The sequence below is a fragment of the Caenorhabditis elegans genome, chromosome X, assembly GCF_000002985.6.
Source record: "Caenorhabditis elegans chromosome X".
NCBI lineage: Eukaryota > Metazoa > Nematoda > Chromadorea > Rhabditida > Rhabditidae > Caenorhabditis > Caenorhabditis elegans.
Genome location: NC_003284.9, coordinates 2,409,678 through 2,428,997, shown reverse-complemented (window position 1 = coordinate 2,428,997; position 19,320 = coordinate 2,409,678). Strand labels below are relative to the sequence as shown.

The 19,320-nt window shown below is 35.3% G+C and overlaps 4 protein-coding genes and 3 non-coding genes across 11 annotated transcripts; 3 read left to right on the top strand and 4 right to left on the bottom strand.

Annotated features, from left to right (window-relative positions):
- Positions 1–1,493: 1,493 nt before the first annotated feature.
- On the top strand, positions 1,494–9,043 carry gcy-31 (the record flags this gene model as incomplete). 4 transcript variants are annotated; one of them, NM_001029718.2, is made up of 15 exons in its annotated part: positions 1,494–1,571; positions 1,989–2,162; positions 2,273–2,421; positions 4,703–4,871; positions 4,926–5,041; positions 5,318–5,423; positions 6,177–6,279; positions 6,324–6,438; positions 6,488–6,617; positions 6,668–6,814; positions 6,860–7,006; positions 7,067–7,336; positions 7,384–7,482; positions 7,539–7,676; positions 8,369–9,043. In NM_001029718.2, 15 exons carry the CDS (start codon positions 1,494–1,496, stop codon positions 8,534–8,536), a joined length of 2,109 nt encoding a protein of 702 aa, NP_001024889.1. The 4 variants fall into 4 exon arrangements, with proteins under 4 accessions (NP_001024889.1, NP_001024888.1, NP_001024890.1 ...); NM_001330893.1 differs by lacking the exon at positions 1,494–1,571 and having other exon boundaries at positions 2,022–2,162; positions 8,369–8,536; NM_001029719.1 differs by lacking the exons at positions 1,989–2,162; positions 2,273–2,421 and having other exon boundaries at positions 1,543–1,571; positions 8,369–8,536.
- Positions 2,364–2,513, bottom strand: T07D1.11. Its single transcript, NR_070499.1, has one exon. It is a non-coding gene; the product is annotated as an Unclassified non-coding RNA T07D1.11 (non-coding RNA).
- A 77-nt stretch (positions 9,044–9,120) lies between the features above and the next one.
- On the top strand, positions 9,121–15,089 carry glr-7 (GLutamate Receptor family (AMPA); the record flags this gene model as incomplete). Of its 2 annotated transcripts, NM_001350348.3 has the most annotated exons (16): positions 9,121–9,202; positions 9,869–10,018; positions 10,063–10,203; positions 10,246–10,421; positions 11,106–11,156; positions 11,236–11,397; positions 11,449–11,658; positions 11,714–11,881; positions 11,930–12,378; positions 12,426–12,505; positions 13,252–13,390; positions 13,448–13,558; positions 13,606–13,796; positions 13,843–13,975; positions 14,028–14,231; positions 14,724–14,934. In NM_001350348.3, 16 exons carry the CDS (start codon positions 9,121–9,123, stop codon positions 14,932–14,934), a joined length of 2,658 nt encoding a protein of 885 aa, NP_001337310.1. The 2 variants fall into 2 exon arrangements, with proteins under 2 accessions (NP_001337310.1, NP_001359931.1); NM_001373243.1 differs by lacking the exons at positions 9,121–9,202; positions 9,869–10,018; positions 10,063–10,203; positions 10,246–10,421 and having other exon boundaries at positions 14,724–15,089.
- C43H6.11 lies at positions 12,818–12,967 on the bottom strand. The gene has a single exon (NR_070498.1). It is a non-coding gene; the product is annotated as an Unclassified non-coding RNA C43H6.11 (non-coding RNA).
- C43H6.10 lies at positions 13,268–13,416 on the bottom strand. The gene has a single exon (NR_070497.1). It is a non-coding gene; the product is annotated as an Unclassified non-coding RNA C43H6.10 (non-coding RNA).
- Positions 15,090–15,620: 531 nt separating the features above from the next.
- Positions 15,621–16,045, top strand: hlh-15 (Helix-loop-helix protein 15). The gene is made up of 2 exons (NM_076039.2): positions 15,621–15,834; positions 15,885–16,045. The coding sequence occupies exons 1-2, from the start codon at positions 15,710–15,712 to the stop codon at positions 16,027–16,029; spliced, it is 270 nt and encodes an 89-aa protein (NP_508440.1). The 5' UTR covers positions 15,621–15,709; the 3' UTR covers positions 16,030–16,045.
- Positions 16,032–19,307, bottom strand: trpp-12 (TRansport Protein Particle). Its single transcript, NM_076038.5, has 10 exons — positions 19,222–19,307; positions 18,809–18,901; positions 18,693–18,761; positions 18,535–18,648; positions 17,884–18,013; positions 17,700–17,812; positions 17,540–17,650; positions 17,308–17,495; positions 17,085–17,253; positions 16,032–16,353 (listed from the first exon to the last, which is right to left on the bottom strand). Exons 1-10 carry the CDS (start codon positions 19,285–19,287, stop codon positions 16,264–16,266), a joined length of 1,143 nt encoding a protein of 380 aa, NP_508439.2. The 5' UTR covers positions 19,288–19,307; the 3' UTR covers positions 16,032–16,263.
- Between the last annotated feature and the right edge of the window lie 13 nt (positions 19,308–19,320).

Genomic DNA, 19,320 nt, shown 5'->3' with positions numbered 1-19,320 from the left:
CCCACTTTTAACCGTTCCATGAATGCTAAAATACTCTTCCATTATGTACTTTTGTTGGCAGTCATTTCAAGCGATTATTGCTTTTAGTTTCTCAGTACACCATCATGGTTCATACAATACTGTTGACTGCTGGCAGCTATACGGATAATTCCTGCTAATTTATTTGGCATAACGATGTTGCCAAACTGTACTTGTGGCAAAATTGTTTTGAATTTTCATGTTCTTTTAGTTGAGACAGCATAAAATATTCCAATTTTTTCCATTCCATAATATGTTCTGTTTACTGTACATTCTGTGACGAGCATTTTCTTTGTCTGACTATTCGAGATAGAAAGAAAAAACAACAAAAACATTGTGGACTGTTCTTTGTTCACCTAACACTCTTCAGTGAAAAACGCTATACATTTGTACATTCAGCTTCCGATTTGAAAGCGAATCAAAAAGAATAAAACGCGAAACTTCTTTACAACAACACAGGCAATATTGCTTTTTTTCCGTTTGCAGTAGCCAATTCGCTTTGAAGATTGATTTGGATAGGCAAACTTCCAAGGGCAACTGAAAAACACTCCAGTCAAGGGAACGGGAAAGATGAAAATTAATGATGCGGGTGTAAATGAAGATGGGAAAGTTTGGCGGGAAGGTTAACTAGGGGTTACTTTTTGGCTGAAAAAAATGGGGGTTCGGAAATAGAGCCAAAGGAAAAAAAATATTGATGTGAAAATTTTCAAATATTGAAAATCAAATTTAAAAGGATGGACCCAAAATCTGCTCAAATAAACAAATGTCGTAGTATAGTTTCTCGAAAATTTTTCAAATATTTTTATAGCCGCTCAAATTTTCACAAAAAAAATTAGCCTGATTTCAGCTAAAATCTCCAATTTTGGCCACTTTTTTTTCGATTTATCAATTTTGACTGAACTCGGTAGCTTTTAGGCCACGATAAAGTTTAGTCCACGTTTGGCACAACCTTTGCCAAATTTTGGCCCGAACTTCTGTTTTTTTTTAGCGTGGGCAGAAGTTTGACAAGAGTTGGGTCGCATGAATCCAAGTTTAGCCAAAGTTTAGCCAACTTCTGATCCAAGCTAATACTTTTTTTTGCCAAACTTGGACAAGAAGCTGGAGCCAATTGTCGAGTACGGAAGTGTTGTAAAAACTGGAAAAAATAGTTTTGAATCGTCAGAAAACTACTTAAAACAACTTTCGAAAAGTTTCGTTTCGAAATTTCTTCCTTTGAGAACATTTTTAGCATATACGTTCAAAATCTCTAACAACCTTGAAGCATCGTAAATTCTATATTCCCATTTTTAGCTTTACTCATTTTGAATTACAAGCTCAAACATTATACGAATTCTGAATCAATATGTGTTAGCACCGGAAGTGGTACGTGGCTATAGCAGGATCCGGCATTAATTTAATGTGATGAGAGCAGGAAATTTGTGTCTATCGCTTCCCCCGTCGCTATCAACATTTTCATTTTCAATTTTCACACCGCCATGTACGGCTTAATAATTGATCACATTGCTACTTACATTAAGGAAAAATATGGAGAATCTACCTGGTCAGAGGTTAAGGTAAGTGTTTCCCAACAGTTTTGCAGTGAGTGACCATGAAAGAAAAGCCATTCGCAACGAAGGTTGTGCAACCTCTCTAACTGGTTTCAAGGACGGTCCAATTTCTTGTTGGCGGTTCATAGGTCACCGAGATAGTCCATTTCCTGTTTGATAACATCTCCCTAGTGGCGGTGGCGTAATGAGCCTGTTATACTTAGAGTCGATAAGAACCCCCCCCCCCCCCAGGATTTTGGTCGGGTATTAATGTACCACTAAATGATATAGTGCTGACACATGTCACGACCAATCTATTTCGATTGAGGTTCTAGGTTACGGCAACTATCTTTGTACATGATTTATGCACCAATAGATTGCATGTTACAATGATTGTGTTGTTTTCTTCATTGTCAAGGTTATTTTGAGTTCACAACTTTTCAGTTCGTGTCGGGGGTCACCGACGATACATTTCAAATGGACAAAAAGTTTTCTGAAGGTTTATCTCACAAGTTGATTTGGGCATGTCATGATGTGACGGGGGATCCTGTGGATGAACTGATGACAAATATTGGAACAAGTTTTTACAAGTTTCTCACAAAGTTTGAGTTTAATAAGGTATACTATGTATTGTTTTACATACCTTATGTGAGTGAAAATTAAAAAAAATTGTTACCGTTTCGTTTTTAAAAAATACAGGTTTTTTTTTATCAGTCCAATTTTTCAAGGTACTACGCGTTTTGGGACGAACATTTCCGCAGTTTTTGAACGGATTGGACAATTTGCACGAGTACCTCCGTTTTACGTTTCCCAAACTCAAACCTCCGTCATTCTACTGCGAACACGAAAGCCGTACCGGTTTGACACTTCACTATAGGTTAGTGCTATAAGAGAGGAGAGGGGGGGGGGGGGCCGATGACAACTCATCATCAATAACTGGTTGTTTTGTACGCCGACTGGTATGCAAACCAAACCAAAAGTAACAAAACATTTAGTGCGTTTATTCATATTTTAGTTTGTGGACGTGGAAAGTGGTGGGGATGTTGAATTGTGAATGTGGATCATAGAAAAACGGGTACCTGTGTATTATGGGCACGAATTTGATTAATAAATTGAAATTTTATTCATTTGTGAAATTCTAGTCATTTTATTTAAAGGTAATTTAAAGGTAAAAGTAATGGCTTTGGGTATTTTGAACTAAAAGGCCCATTAGGTTTACAGGCTTAGGCTTACCGCATATAGGCTTACAGGCTTAGGCAAGGCTTAGGCTAACTTGCTAGAAATAGTTATAGGCTAGCTAGGGAACACCGTAAACTTAAGGTGGCCTAAAACATTGGCTTGAAACATAGGCCATTTGAAAGCTGAAACTGTAAACTCTAAGATTTTGATTTTAGTTTTTGCCCAAAACATCCTGGAAATGTTGAAAAGTAGAAGTTGTTAATCAGGAAACGTGTTAGTTGACAACTTTTTTCAAATCTCGCGTTTTTGGAGAGATACGACTAGCCAAAGTTAACGAATATTTGGCTTCGACAAATCTGAAATGGAAGTTTCTAGGTTGCCAAATGTGTTGTGCGAAATCAAAACTCAGATTCTTACAGATTACAATTTTAGCTTTCAAATGAGATATGTTTCATGCCAATTGGCCTCCGCAATTTTAAGGGGCTCTCTAGTCGTAACTAGAAAATGTTCATTTCAAAACTCGTGCATATACAAGATTCGAAAAAAGTTCAAAGATCGACATGTAGTTTGATGCTTGTAGCGGTGTTATTTGTTCACAAATAATTCCTTTCGCGACCGCTCAGTTTCCTTTGTGTCAAAATGTTGCAACTTGAAGATTGTGAGTAGTGCGTGAAAGACAGTGCACTCTTGACGATTGTTTCCTTCCGTCGTCGACAAATGTTTGATGATTCTCGCAGACCGAAATGTTCCTGGTTTGTCGTCGCAGCAGCGCGTGAAACTTCTTTTTTGTCTGTCTTGTTGTAAAATAGAGGGAACTTATGTGTCAGGTCAATGAGACACCCACCATACTCACATATGACCTAGAATTGAATACTTGCCCAGATACTTCTCAGAGAGTTCGTCGTGGCGGCAAAAACGCCCGATGACATATAATACGAACCCATTACTTTCGATTTGAAGAGGGATATGTCATGAATACCATTACAACGCGGATGTGATGATGTTAAATTGTACAAGAATTTAATCTAAAGTCTTTGGAAAGGGACAAATCAGAAATAGTTGGCTAGAAAATCGATAATTTTGGAAAACAAATATCCAATCTCAAAAAGATAGGTAACCTTATTTGATTTCGAATCGGCTAAAAATGTACCAAAATTAGAAAAAAAACGAGAAAAAAGCGAACAGAATGAGGATGTTAGATTTCAGCTCACTTTAATAATTTTTCTTTGAATTTTTTGAACTGCCATAAACTCGCTAATTCTCAAAATGGAATATAGTATTTTGCAATCAATTTGAGTTCCTGTTACAAAAGAAAAAACCACCCATAATGAACAAATGACGGTATACAAATTCGAAAATAATGGCTTACTTTTAGCTAAAATCTCCAGTTTTTTCAACTTTTCCGTAGTGCTACTGCATCTTTTATTACGTACTTTGATTGCTTATTTCAGATTATTTAGTTAATTGAAATCCATCTAACGCAAATATATATATATAACCGAAAATTGGCGAAAAGTGTTGCCCATCGGCTTCAAATTTATAAAATTGATCAACGAAAAAAGATGCAATAAAATATGGTAATTTCAAAAAAAAAGTTTTCTTCCAAAATTTGTGAGACGGAAATGTGGGAAAACTTGATATTTTAGCTAAAAGGCCCATAAAAAATTTGAAAACTTTTTTGAGAAGTCTCATTTCAAAATTTGTACTTTTGAGCACATTTTTGGTATACATACATATAAATTCGGAATTGTTTGAACCGTTCCTTTAACTTGTTTAACAACTTTTCAATAAAACTGTCAGCCTTCGTGAAGTTAGCACAGAGAATTCAAATTATAAACCAAAAATCTGTGCCGCAAAAAAAATTGATTTTTCCCAAGAACCTGCCTTCTCTTCACTATTTTCACTTTCAAAAATGGGAACTGCAACCGTTATGATTTTGAGTAGAATATACTATTGTATATTATTTAATTCGTTTATAGAAGCAAACGTCGTGGATTTTTACACTATGTGCAAGGACAGATCCGAAACATATCACAAGAGCTATTCCAAACGGAAGTTGTCATAGAACTATTGGATATTGAGCATGATTTGAACTTGGAGCACGTCATCATGAGACTTCATTTCAACAATCTTGACTTCAATAGACAGGTGCTTTTTCCCTAATTGGTTGCATTAATTGGAATTCGGAATTAATTTTCACAGGGAACTGCATATCGAAACCTAAATGACTCAATTCTTGAAAAAGTGAAGATCACTTCGGACATCTTCTTCGACATTTTCCCATTCATCATCGTCTTCAATCGTGGAATGCGAATAAGGTTTGTTGGGAAACAACGTTTTGATCAATGTATACCACCCACGCTCCGAACTGTGTTTTTTTTCCCGTTTGATTCACCGTCTCAATTGATTCCAGTAGTGTTTGGAATTCCGAGCGGTTTTCAATTTGTCCAATCTTTTCAATCGAGTTGGAATGGAATGGTGTGGGGGGACACTAAACAGATCAATTGCCGACAAAAATGCGTTTTGTTTGTTTGAGCTGCGACAAGCCTATTCTTTTTTTTAATGCACTTTATAAAACATTCCATTCTTTGCAGAAACATCGGAATAGGATTGTTGCGTGTTATGGCGGGGATCGTCGGGAAAAAAATCAATCAAACATTTCTTCTTATGAGACCTTTTATCAGATTCAGATGGGAAGAGGTCAGAGGGACTGTGAAAACTTAACAAAAATGTTCCACGGTTTAGTTGTTGTGTCATATTTGTAAATTTGAATGTAAATTCACATTCTTGAATAGGGCCAGAAATAATTTTTGTTTAGTCGTTGTTTGTTTGTTTCGCGAAGTTTTTTTTTCCAATTTTCGTATTGTAGTCTGTCAGATGGTTTCAGAGTGTCTCATTTCGGTTTCATCTACGTAGATTTACAAAATTTTCGCATTTTCTGTAGATCAACCCGTAATGGGACATCCTAGTCCCACGGGAACTTTGAGTGTGTACATTTAGTCAATTTTATCAATATCCAACTTCCGACCGCTGCACACGGATAAGTGGCCAAAATTGATCATTTCTGTTAAAATTAAGTCATTTTTTTCGAATTTGTGAACCGCCATATAATTGTTTTAAATTTGTTTTGAGAAGTTTCATTACGAAAGTTGTTCATTTGAGCATGTGGTGCCAACCTGTTCCATTACGGTTTGATCCACAAAATGCGGAAATTTTTACCCGAATAAATGTGACGTCAGCACGCTCTTAGCCATGCAAAATCAGTTGAGAAGTTTTTCGCCTAATCTCCCGCAATTGTCGTAGATCAAGGTAGATCAAACCCAAATAGGGCACTCTGAAAACACATGTTTGAACATACAGAACCGTAACTACTCCTTTGATATTGCATGTGATTGCTTTCGAAACTTTTTTGCTTCACCTAAAAAAAGAGTTCTCAAATCAGTTAAATCACAGATTATGCTCCACTCAAACAACATTTTCGAATTGATATCTTCTGATCCTATACAAGAAGACGAAGATGGAATTCTAGTCTACAAAACTACGGATGTAGATCAAAGTAAAATATTTGTGACACATTTTCTTACTGTCAAACATTTTCAGTGACCGAAGAACGCCACAGAATGGGTGATGGCGAACGTGAAAAATTTTTATCACTCAAAGGTCAAATGTTTTATATGGAGGAGTGGGAGAGTATTTGTTTTGTCGGTATTCCAGTGTAACTTAGATTTTAACAGAAGAATAGTGTACCTATTTATCGGTTTCAGAATGAGTCATTTACCACAAATGTACAAATCAGGGCTATTTATCAATGACTTTGCCCTGCACGACTCCAGCCGCGATCTGGTACTTGCCAGCACACAACAGTCTGCAGAACTCAAACTTCTCTTACATCAGGTGACAAATTCATGTACATTTGCTTTCACTAACCCGTCAATCTTGTTCAGGAAGCACAAAAGAGCCGAAATATGCGAGAGAACATGAATAGACTGAAGAAAGAACGACGGCGAACTGACAAGTTGCTTTATCAAATGTTGCCAAAAAGTGTTGCCAATCAATTGAGACATGGTGAAAGTGCGGTGGCATGTTGCGAAGTTTGAAAAATACCTGTAATAAAATTCGAGGGGCTTGCATTTCAGAGATTCGATTCCGTCACGATTTTGTTCACGGATATTGTGGAGTTTACCAAAATGTGCAGCTCATTGACACCTCTGGAAGTTATCGAATTTTTAAAAGTGATATACACAAATTTCGACAAAATTATTGACACACACGGAGTTTATAAGGTTTGAAGCTTGATCTCTTGAGCTTGAACTTATATTTTTAGAAAAGTTTGTGATTTTCAGGTGGAAACTATCGGCGATGCATACATGGTTGTTAGTGGAGCTCCAACTAAAACAGAGCATGACGCTGAGTTCATATTAGACTGTGCATCGCAGTTTCTTGTAGAAGCTGGGAAAATGGTCAATATGAATAATAAGATTCATAAAATTGATATAAGAGCCGGTGTACATTCAGGATCGGTAGTAGCAGGAGTTGTCGGTTTGAGCATGCCCAGATACTGTTTGTTTGGAGAAACAGTTTATGTCGCTAATAAAATGGAGCAAAATTCAAGTGTAAGAATATATGAGGATTCGAATGAACTTTGAATTTAATATTTCAGCCAATGAAAATTTTGGTCAGTGAAACTACGCATAATAAAATCGAAGAATCAGATCCGGGGTTGTATCAGTTTGAGAGAAGAGAGGAAATTGAGATAAAAGTAAGTTTGAGTTTGGTCTACTCTTGAAAATTCAAGCCCAAAATTCTTAATTTCAGGACGATCAGACTATTCAGACATTTTTTGTTGTATCTCGACATGGACCTCACCGTGTACCTTCTCCAAGAAACTGCGAGAGTCGACAAGACGATTCACAAACCGAAGATGATGATGATGACGAACTTCTGTTACCCAGGGTGTGTTAAATTTTTTTGATAATTTTGAAAATTATTCGAATGAGTATAACTCTAAAACTAGAAGTGGTATGGAAAAAAAATTTTAGCTACCGAAATGTTACAGGTTTTATATATTTTAAATATTCACTCGGATCATAAGATAATTAAAAAAATAAAGCGGCCGACATCTCGCGAATCCATTATTTGCCTTATTGACTTTGTTCAAAAGCAGAATGGAAACGAAACAGTGGAAAAAAATTTGTAAATCCGGTTTTTCCGATGAAACATAACTGACATAAAAATTACCGTTAGACTCTTGAAAAGTATGTTTAAATAGAGTTTTAAATAAGGTATCCAGATTTTGAACCTTCTTTTTTTCCCCGGCATTTTCTAAACAAAACTAGTATTTACAAACAAAAACACATTATATTGAAAATTAGTCGACTTTCACAATCATTTCGCAGAAAAAATTGTGTTTTTAAATTAGAGTCGATTAGGAATCCCTCATCAGTAATGGACCCAAGAGATGTCGGCCGTTTTATTTTTTGCCATAGTCCAAACAGATGTCTTAAACATACAACACGAAATAGACATTATTATACATAGGTCGTACTCTGCTGCATAAACTTTTTTCGGTAGCATTTCTAGTTTTTGAGTTACATATTTTTGGGCATACATATACTCCATCCAGAATGAATTCTGTTAATTTACAGAAATCGGGCAGAAAATCGCCAACAAGCGAAGCGGAAGAAGAGCTCAAAAAGAAAGGACAACTTTCATTCACTCCGGTATCCGACGCTGGCATCGAATGCCATTCCAGAAATTCCAACAAAACTCCTCGCCAAAGTCAGGATTTGACTCCTCGAAAATCTATAACTTGATACCTTAATACCAGATATCTTATTTGATCTTTTTTCTGACTATTTAAAATTTTGAAAACTAGAATGTTACTCCTACATTGGAAATGATCGTGTGACCACACGCTACCGATTGGCGACTCTCCTCCCTCTTTAAATGGCAAATAATAAAATGGCTTTCTATGAGCCGTCAATGCTTCTCGAAATGTAGACATCATGTATATTGAAGAGGTATTCTAGAGTTACCTGTCCCCTAAAGAAATCCGATCTCCTTTTCTGCATTTACCTCCAGCATTCACATCAAAATAGTCCACCCTATTCACAGAGATGTCTTCTAACCGTTGTACACCATGTTATCATGACACTTGCTCTTTTCATATAATGTTCAGCTTTTCCAAAGAGTTCAGGATTATATTGTATTACTCATTATATATGTTACTATTATTCATGATATTACCTATACAATCTTTAAAAGCTCAGAATATTTGTAAGAATTGTTACACATTGTCAAATTATAAATACTTCCTAATCTCTCATTTGCAGTAATAACAGTGGACAAAAATGATACATTCGCGAAAACGGCAGTCCGTCATTTAAATATCAGCAAAATGTTTTTTGTGGACAAGTACCGTGTAGACGTTATTTCCTTAGAAAGATATGACTTCAATGATTCATCGGATATTAACAGTCGTAAGCAGAATATTCACTTCAGCATTTTATTTTATGAATTTAAAGACCCAAAATGTGCTCAGAAAACTGAATTTCGTAATGAAATTTTTCAAAAGTTTTTCAAACATTTTTCAACATTTCGAAAAAAAACTTCAAACAAAACCAATTTCGGATTGCTTTGACATTGAAAAGTGGCCCAAACTGGAGATTTTAGCTGAAATTTTGTAATAGAAAATAATCCGAAATGATGAAATATAATTATATTGTTTTTTAAATACAATTTTTCAAACAATTTGCAATTATTAGTCGGAAAAATCTCAGAAAAAGTATTTATGTGTCGGAAAGTGTTTCAAAAAATTTTGAAAAATAATCTGAATACTGGAAAAGAAACGATACAAAACGTGGTTGGATTTTACGAAACATTTCGCGCGGCAGCTCAAAAAAAAATTTTGCCGTCTCTTAAATTTTGCAAATTTGAAGCTAAAATGTCAAAAAAAAACTAGAAATGTTTACCTTTTTATAGTAACACTTAGTAATTTCAAACTATTTCTATCATTTAAAACAAAATCCCAAAACAATTATAATCAATTTTTTGAGAAATTTTTGAGAAGAGTCATCACAAAATGGTCAAAGTGGACGTTCAAAACACCCAGAACTATACTTTTCACTTAACCTTAAACATTTCAGTTTGTGACCAAATGGTAAATGTAAGTTTTGTGATATCTGTATGTCGGTCAAACGATTCGATAAGCCTGGTCGCTGAACTTGCTAGAATTTCGCAAGTGCCAACAATTCAAGTGGATCTCAATTACTGGTCTTTGCCACTCAACTTCAATGGTCAGAAGTCACTATTTGTAAGAAAATACCTATGAAATTTGCAGGAACGAGTGTACCAACAATATCTTCTCCCTCCTATACTACTATGGTTTTGTCAACACTGGTATTTCAAAATGTGATTACAGATATTTTTGCCGACTTGAACATCACACCAAACAGCACGGTGTTGTACGATAATATGTATCGTAAGTGAGACATTATTTTTAGCCTGTTACATATAATTTCAGCACCCGATTTTACTGCTTGGAGAGATGCGTTTTCCGTTTTACCGGGTATTCGGTTTGTTCCAATGGAAACAACTGTTTTGCGCATGAGAGCTCAAATAACACAGCTCAGAATGGCCTCTATAAACTCGTTGATTCTGGTGGCAAAAACTGAAAATGTGGAGCGTTTTACATTAGAAGTATGTTCATTGTTTTAAAATCAGCAGTTAATTTAAAAGGAGTTTGGGAAAAGGGAAGAGCCCAAGTTTCGTTAATTGAATATTTCATTCCAGTCTTAACCTTTTTTTTTTCTAGTATAAAATGTTAAAAAATTGTATTACAGGCGGAGTAGCGCATTTGAAAAAAAAATCCAGTCAAATTTTGGCAAATCGCCAAACTTTTGAAAAATAAGAACTTTTAAGGAGATCCAGGGTAGAGCAATGTTGCAACAATAAAACTGCTTTGCGTGTACGCCGCCCAAATAGGTCCGCTTTTTTATTGGAAAATCACGGCGAAAAGGCAAAAATCTGGATGCCAACTAATATCAGGCCGCCGACATCTTACGAGTTCCGCGCGCCGCTTTGTTTAATTCGCAGTAGGTGTGGCGAGCTGTCCCGTTCGCTACAAAAAAATATAGTGGCGCGCGGAACTCGCAAGATGTCGGCGGCCTGATATTGGATGATTTTTCCAGATTTTTCAGATTTTTGCCCTTTCGCCGTGATTTTCCGATAAAAAGGCGGGGACTATTTGGGCGTACAAGCAAAACAGTTTTATGTATTACTCTGAGTGTGTTCATCACATCAATAACTGTATTTTAAAATAAATCCCAGTCTCGAGTTCTAATATTTTGCATTTATTAGTTCGACTACTTTGGAATATTACAGGCTGCTGATTTCATAGAGCAAAGAGTTTTCAACACATATGTTCTTACAAAGGTCAGTGGGGGGTTTTTTCTAAATGTTTGCTTTGTACTATGTTTCCACAATTTTGTTTCCACAAAACGTGTACTTTCAGGATATCACAGCTTTCAAGTGTGACAGTTGCGAATCCGCATTTATGTTTTGGCTTCGCCCGTTTCCAGTTGGAAAACTCATGGAAATTCGAGATCTGGATGACTATTTGTTTAGAAATGAAATTGGATTAGAGTTGGATTACTCGATTAATGGTTGGGACTCGGTTTGTGATGAACGCTTCGCTAACTTCACCACGTGGTCTTTTTTTTTCCAGCTGAACGTTGCGTTTTATATGAATGTCATGGGTTATGCATTTGAAACGATCCGAACAATGAATGCAACATTCGATGTGCTTCCAACATTCACATGCCAAACGGGACCATCTGAACCAAACATCACTACAACTGTGAGAGATATTATCTTGAATGATCCTGCTCATGAATATGGAAATTACACGGAAGCAGGACTAAATATGTTTTTTCAAGTAACATTCTATAATAGATTAAATACCGACAAACTCCCGAATTAAATTCTTACAGGACGTTGAAGTTAGAATATACAAAATAGATAGAGATAGAGATCATGAAGACGCGCTTTTCAACAAAGAAGTCGGTGTGTGGAGTCCCATTTCAAAGTTATCAGTTATGTATGGAACTCTTCAAGTTGATGTTCGAAACCTGAATATTTTCCGAGTAGTGACTCTAATCGTGGGTTGATAATATTCGAACTAATTTCAAAAACACAATATGTTTTAGCAACCACCGTTTGTTCAACGAACAGGAGACCCGGACACTCCGTATGAAGGCTATTGTATTGATCTTATTAACATGATACAAGTGGAAGTCAACTTCACTTACACTATCTATGAAGTTGAAGATGGAAGTTTTGGTACGATGGATGATAATGGAAACTGGAATGGGCTCATTGGAGCTCTGGTTTCTGGATCCGCAGATATCGCACTTGCTCCACTCAGTGTTATGGCTGAAAGAGAAAACGATGTGGATTTTACAGTTCCCTATTATGACCTCGTTGGAACGACAATTCTCATGAAAAAAGCTGATGTGGAGTATTCGTTGTTCAAATTTATGAAAGTGCTAGAGTGGCCCGTTTGGTTGTGCATAGTTGCTGCATATTTGTTCACGAGCATTTTGCTATGGATATTCGATCGGTTTAGTCCCTATTCGTTTACCAACAACAAAGAAAGGTATAAGTGCAAAGTCTAGTGTGTGATTTGTGCTTTAATTTTTGCAGGTATCAGAATGACATTGAAAAACGACAGTTTAGTCTGAAAGAGTGCTTGTGGTTCTGCATGACGTCATTAACACCTCAAGGTAAGCTTATGGGGTTATCCTGTCCATTTTTGTCCTGTTTGCCGCTATTTCCCAATTCAAAAAAAGAGAAACATGCACTTTTGCACTTTTTTTCACCCTTGGTTTTCCTACAACTGATACCAGCTAATTAAATTGTGCTTTTCAACAACAACAAAAACTTTTTGAAAAAATTTTCAAAAAAACGTTTTAAGTACAACATTTTCCATTCAAAAAGGATAGTATGATAGTTCGAATCAGAGCATGAAGGGAAGTTTTGGTTATGCTCCGACTGAGGTCTAGTTCAAGCCACACCCGAGCTGGTGACAGTGGCCGATAGCCCAGTCGTGGATTGCTCCACTTTTAAGCTAACAAGCAAACTAACAAGTTGAAAAAACCAAAGGGGGAAGCCGGACTCGAACTCGTGACCTCTAGATTGCAACCGGAAATCCCTGCCTACTGAGCTATTCCCGCAACAAAAAAGGTCTAAAAAGACATTTTTGTCCCTACTTGGATCGTGGAAAAATTAGGAAAAAAAAACCCAAAAACTTTTAAATATCATAATGAAACGTGTAAAAATTTTTATTGAGTTAAAACGTGTAATTACCACTTTGGGAGTAAGCTATAGCACTGTCGCAAAATCGAAGTTCAGCGAGATTTTTTTTTGATTTTCAAAAAATCATATGAAATTTAAAAACTTTTTTTGAATTTTTTTAAAATATGATATTCTGGCGCTACTCATATCTTTAAAATAATATTCATATTTTTAGGAGGCGGAGAAGCACCAAAAAATATTTCCGGCCGTTTGGTTGCTGCAACATGGTGGCTTTTTGGATTTATTATAATTGCATCATACACAGCAAATCTGGCAGCGTTTCTAACAGTTTCACGCCTGGAACAACCAATCAGGTGATTTGACTTTAAGATATACTTTGAGTAAATTCAGACTTTTTTATTATTTTTAAGTTCTTTGGATGATTTGGCAAAGCAATACAAAATTGAATATGCACCAATTAAAGGAAGCGCATCAGAGACGTATTTCAGAAGAATGGCTGAAATTGAAGAAACATTCTATAAGTAAGATACATTATTAAAATAATGTTTTAAAAAACTATAATTTGCAGTATGTGGAAAGAGATGTCTTTGAACGAGAGCATGTCTCCACGGGATAGAGCAAAGCTCGCAGTATGGGACTATCCTGTTTCTGACAAGTTTACCAATATGTGGAGGTACATGCAAGAGTCTAAGCTGCCAGTTAATATGGATACTGCAGTAGATCGCGTCTTGAACTCTGTTGATGGATTTGCTTTTATTGGTTTGTGCCTCGTTATTTCGAAATTTTGAAATGTTTGAATTTGCAGGAGATGCTACTGAAATAAAGTATGCAGCTTTAACAAACTGCAATCTTCAACAAGTAGGAACCGAATTTTCAAGAAAACCATACGCCATTGCAGTTCAGAGTGGACACATATTGAAAGATAAAATATCAAGCGCGTAAGGAAAAATACATCATACCTACATATTCAAAAAACAAGGAGTCTTGCAGAATTTTGATGCTACTCAATGAACGTCGTCTGGAAACATTAAAGGAGAAATGGTGGACAGATAACCCGAATAAAGTCTCCTGCCCTGACTCATCGGATGAAAGTGATGGCATTTCGATTCAAAACATTGGAGGTGTATTCATCGTTATTCTAGCCGGCATTGCACTTTCCATAGTCACTTTGGCATTTGAATACTATTATTATAAGTATGTTTGGAATACTTTTTTCAGATAGAATCTTGGCATTTAAAGTAAGGTTCTTCTCCCGAAGTTGGTAAAATTTTGGGCAAGACTGGGCTCAGGCTGTGTTCAAGTATAATTTTGCCCCGAACTTTTTTTATGTCGTTGACTTAGCTCAACTTGAGCTAAACGTGGGCACAGCCTGAATCAAGTCTGACCATGTCTTTGCCAAGTGTCTATCAAAGTTAGGTACATGCGTAGCATACCTGGCACAAAAATGTTAGCCTTGTTAAAAATTTTACGTGACCATTTTTGACAACGTTAGGCTTACTTTAGGAATTTCTCTAGGCCTAAAAATGCAAATCAATTTCACTTTTCAAGTAAATTATCAATTCAAAAGAAATGAACTGAAAACTTGTTAGTTTGGGCCATTTAACTACACAAGTACCCTTCATTAATTTGAGCGAGAAGATTGCTCTAAATGCCAAGCTATCATTAATTTAAAAATCCACTGTTCAGAAGGAAAGCAAGAAAAGCCGCTGAAAAAGAGCAAGAAGAACTTGAAATGAAACAATCCCAACAAGTCGTTCCAAATGGTTTTCATACAAATGGTGTTAAGCAAGATGCTCCTAAACTTACAAATGGCACAAAAACCAATGGAAACACCTTTCGACGGACGAAACGATCAAATTCTGTTTCAGCTTATGAGAACACAGCCTTCCAATACTAGCAGCTATTCTTTTGATTGATATTTTTTATTTACAATTCGTTGACCGATATTTACATTCCCAGTGTGATTCCAACGGGATTTCTTGCACTAAAAAAGTATTTGAAGCATTATACTTATTCTGATTTTAAGTTTTTAAATGTGAAGTAGCGCCAGTGGGGACAGTGTTTAAAACTACTTCTATGGTGCAAAACTAGCCAAATATCATAGTACAATTTTTAAAAAACTTGGAAAGTTTTAATTTACTGACAAAAAGTAACAATTATCCAGTTTGCCACTTGTAATTTAAAAAATAAAAATAAAACTTTTTTGGACGATGTTTATACTTTTATTTTGTTCTAATCGTTTGTGTTAAAACATTCTAAAGGATTAAAAGCTCTTTTTTTTTAATTTGGCAATTTGCCAAACCTTTTACAGGCAATTTTAAAAAAATATAAAAGTTCAGAAAAAAACCCACTGGCGCTAAACCACAACTAAAATTCCGAAATCTTTATTTTCTTCCAGTGTCCTTTTATTACGAGTATCTTTTCTGTATGTGCAATAAAGTCCAATTACAATGTCTTACTAATAAAACACTTGAAAAAGGTAATCCTTTAGTGGCGGCCAGCGTGCAAAAGGGACACATATGGGCGTGGACCAACTCAATTAGTGTTATGAGCAATAAAATGGGCTCATCGCGCGCCGCCTCTGTTTTGTTTCGGGATATGCAGATACTCGGTAAATCTGTTACTCGTTTTCCTATCCTCTATTCCAGCAAGTGTTCCACTATTCAAAGACAATGCTCATGGAAGATGGAGGATTGGACACCACGTCTGAAGAATACCGAAAACTTTCAAAAGCCGAACGAAGGAAGAGGAGACGTGCAACTCCAAAATATCGAAATCTTCATGCGACCCGAGAAAGGTAGGTTCAAATTCTAAAACTTGGTAACTTTCAAAATAGTTTGTTTTCAGAATTCGTGTAGAATCATTCAATATGGCATTTTCCCAACTGCGAGCTCTCCTGCCAACTCTTCCCGTTGAAAAGAAACTTTCAAAAATTGAAATTCTACGATTCTCAATTGCTTACATAAGTTTTCTAGACAACTTGCTTCAATAAATATATTGGCATTAAACATTTATTTTTGACACACTGAAATTTAAACAAATGTATAGTCAAAAAAAAACATGCAAATAAATTATGCTTATACAGATCAGTTGTGATTTGAATTCACAACCTTCACAGTGGCCAACCGATATATATATATATATAGTTCCAGATCAGACTAGAATTTGGAATAGAAGCACCTCCACCTTGTTTTTATGTTTGACTTTTTCTTTTTCATGATCATGTTCATCTGATCAGAAGTTCATCTTTAGCCGCTGTTGAGTAGCAAAGTTCAGCAATCGTTCTCAGGTTTGTAGTTGTTGGGCCAGGTAGAATCTATAAACCGAAGTTTGATTTTTCACAGACATATACAGTGCACCCAATTGCTATGGGACACTCCTCCATTTTAATGATTCACAAAATGTAGAGAAAAATTGTTTCTTGTGCGTGATTTTTGTTTTTTTATTAATAAACTTAATTAATAAGTTTTGAAAAAAAAAAGATAATTTATGACAATTATCTCTTCTTCCAATTTTTGAGATATCAGTTTTTTAAAGATGTTTTCCTATTCTATTTGGACATTTTAGCACTATAAACAATTTGCCCTTGGCTTTATTCCCAAGTTCAAACCGTCACAAAAATATTTGAAAATATGCTGAAATATGCTGAAAAATATTTGGAACATTTGAAATTAAAATATTACTGTAATCAGCATTTCACAAATTTAGACTTGGCATATTTTTTGACTGGAAAATTATATTTTTCAAGAATTACAGAAATACCCAGCTTTCTCCTAATTTTGAGTAGTTATTTGTGATGATTATTATTCAAGTAGCGTCATAAAAATAGAAAAAAAATGTACAAAAATGGCGTCACAACTGTATTAAAATACATAACACGTGTATTTTATTACAGTTGTGACGTCACAAATGTATTTACACATTTTTTGGACACTACTTGTATAAACCCATAAATTTCCACACTAGCTTTATTCCACTTTTGAAAAATGTGGCAATAACGTTCCCAGGCAAAATTTAATTTTGATAATGTAGTTTTAAAACTCTAACCGGCTTGATTTGAGTGATAGTTTTAACAGCGTCTACCGCCCGTCCAGTGTACAACTGAATCAACGCTTTTGTGTTGATGTATTGCGGAGTTTGATCGTCTGTGATTGGAATGCGAGCAATGTATTCGTTGGCGTGATTGTTCGAGCCCAGGAATATACTCCTCATAGCTCTGAAAACAGTTGAAATAAAACAAAATCAGAGAATAAAAATTTGTTGCACAAACTTGTGAACTGTCATTGCATTGGTACCATTGGAAAGTTTATTTGCTTCTTCTGCATAAATATTCATTGCTTTCTCGTCGCCAGCTTGCATTGCCATTCTCATCAAAGCTCTGGACAGAGCAGTTTTTTCTTCATTGTTTTTAGTCTCCTCTCGAACTTTGTTCAACATAGTCATTGAGATTTGATATTCCTAAATAAGATCATTAATTTATTTTTCTTTTCATATTCACATACTCCAAGCCCATGCAGCACTCTCACATAAAGATACTTGACACTTTCCAAACGTTTTTCCCAGTCATTGAGATAACTTTCTGGCTCATTTCGTAACCGGAAAATGTTGACAATCTGCAAAAAAATATGATTTATACATTTTGCTCCTAATGTACTCTTCAACCTGTTCAACATGCGATTGCAATGCTTCAATTCTTATCAAACTATTCCACGGAAATGGTGAGAATCGGAGTGCTTCTGCGTGGATGAGTCGCATTGCAAACGGAACCAAACTACCTGCAAACCGCCGAGCAATTCGTAAATCAAGTCATAAACAGATCAAATTCAAATTTTATAGTCAATGATACCTGTCTTATCAGTCGTTTTGTACTGATAGAATAGATCGGGCGCATCTAATTCTTCGAATGCAGCTAATTCAGCCAAAAGTTGGGCATGCATACGTAGATTCAGAAAAATTTGAAAACGAAGAGTCCATATCTGAAAATATGATACAGTTAAAAAATTGTATATCATCTAAATTTACAGGTAGTTTTTTGAAAGATGAGTACTGGTTATGGGTTTTCTGTTTTAAAGTATACACTTAATATGTGCTCAAATTAACATATTTCAAAATGATACTTCTCAAAAAAAATTTCTCAATTTTTATGGCGATTCAAAAATTAAAAAAAAGTGGTCTAAATTTTTTTTGGAATTTTGATTTTTTATTCTACATATATAGGTCGTTTATCTCACGTTATTTTGTTAATTAAGGTATATTTGAAGCCGATAGGGAACCAACTTTGGCCATTTTTTGTACCACAAAAAAATATACAAAAATTGAGGCTTTAGGAAAAACTAGCCCCTTTTTTGGCATTTTGAACCGTTATAAAAAAATTTTGACAATTTTTTAAAACTTTTAATTTTGAAAGTCGTTCAATTGAGCACATTTTTTCCTTATTTTTTTCTATTTTTTCTATAAAAAATAGTCAGAACCGTTACTCCTCTTTTAAGTTACTAACCTCCATGCATATTTGATTAATTTCCGACGGCCTTCCAGCTTTATCTTTTCCTTGTCCTAGCCATGTCAGCATATCAGATGTTCCATTTAAAGCTGCTTCCAAAAGGCCTTTTTTCTGAACATGTTATACTTGTGTTATTAGTTACGTAGTGTACTCACAAGAAACCATATCAACCCTCGCTGATTAAGGTCAAGGTCGTAGGAGGGAAAAAATTTGTTGAACGTGTCCTGGAAAATTGAACGTATTGATATGACAAAGTTGCATAATGACGTACTTGGTAACGATGTTCAATTGGACTACGAATAAAGTCTTCCTTGATACCCGGCATTGTATATTGCATTGTTCCTCGAGCATCTGGTTTTGTGGACTGAAATATTAGAATTATTTTGTTAATTTTTGAATATCTAGACACATTTCTTAACTATTAGTTTTGGCAACAATATAAAAGTTTGTAAATATTTCCTCATTTTCTCCATTTTCCATACATCCCGATATTGCGAAAATCGATAAAATCTACATCTCTTTACCGCTGTTTATCCTTGCCATGTACCCCAAAAAGGTTTTTTTTTTCAAGTTTCTCAACAAAAAAATTATAAATGTAAATTTTTTGAATTTTACCGTTAGGAATAATAATTTCTAGGCCGGAAAAATAGTAACAAAAAAAAATTGAATAATTTTTGAACTCACTTTCAATCTAACTGATTCTGGCCAGTACAGTAGGTGTTTTTTGTCCTCGTAGGCATAATTCAGCATTCGGTCCTTCAATTTCACCCTAGAATTCGGCAT

Bases quoted from the DNA above. Each gene is read 5' to 3' on its own strand.
- hlh-15 (NM_076039.2), top strand. From the start codon at position 15,710: ATGCTCATGGAAGATGGAGGATTGGACACCACGTCTGAAGAATACCGA. The intron at 15,835-15,884 runs GTAGGTTCAAAT...GTTTGTTTTCAG, and splicing joins CTTCATGCGACCCGAGAAAG to AATTCGTGTAGAATCATTCA.
- trpp-12 (NM_076038.5), bottom strand. From the start codon at position 19,287: ATGCTGAATTATGCCTACGAGGACAAAAAACACCTACTGTACTGGCCA. The intron at 18,902-19,221 runs GTGAGTTCAAAA...CTAATATTTCAG, and splicing joins CAGAATCAGTTAGATTGAAA to TCCACAAAACCAGATGCTCG. The intron at 18,762-18,808 runs GTACGTCATTAT...TCAATTTTCCAG, and splicing joins CAATTGAACATCGTTACCAA to GACACGTTCAACAAATTTTT.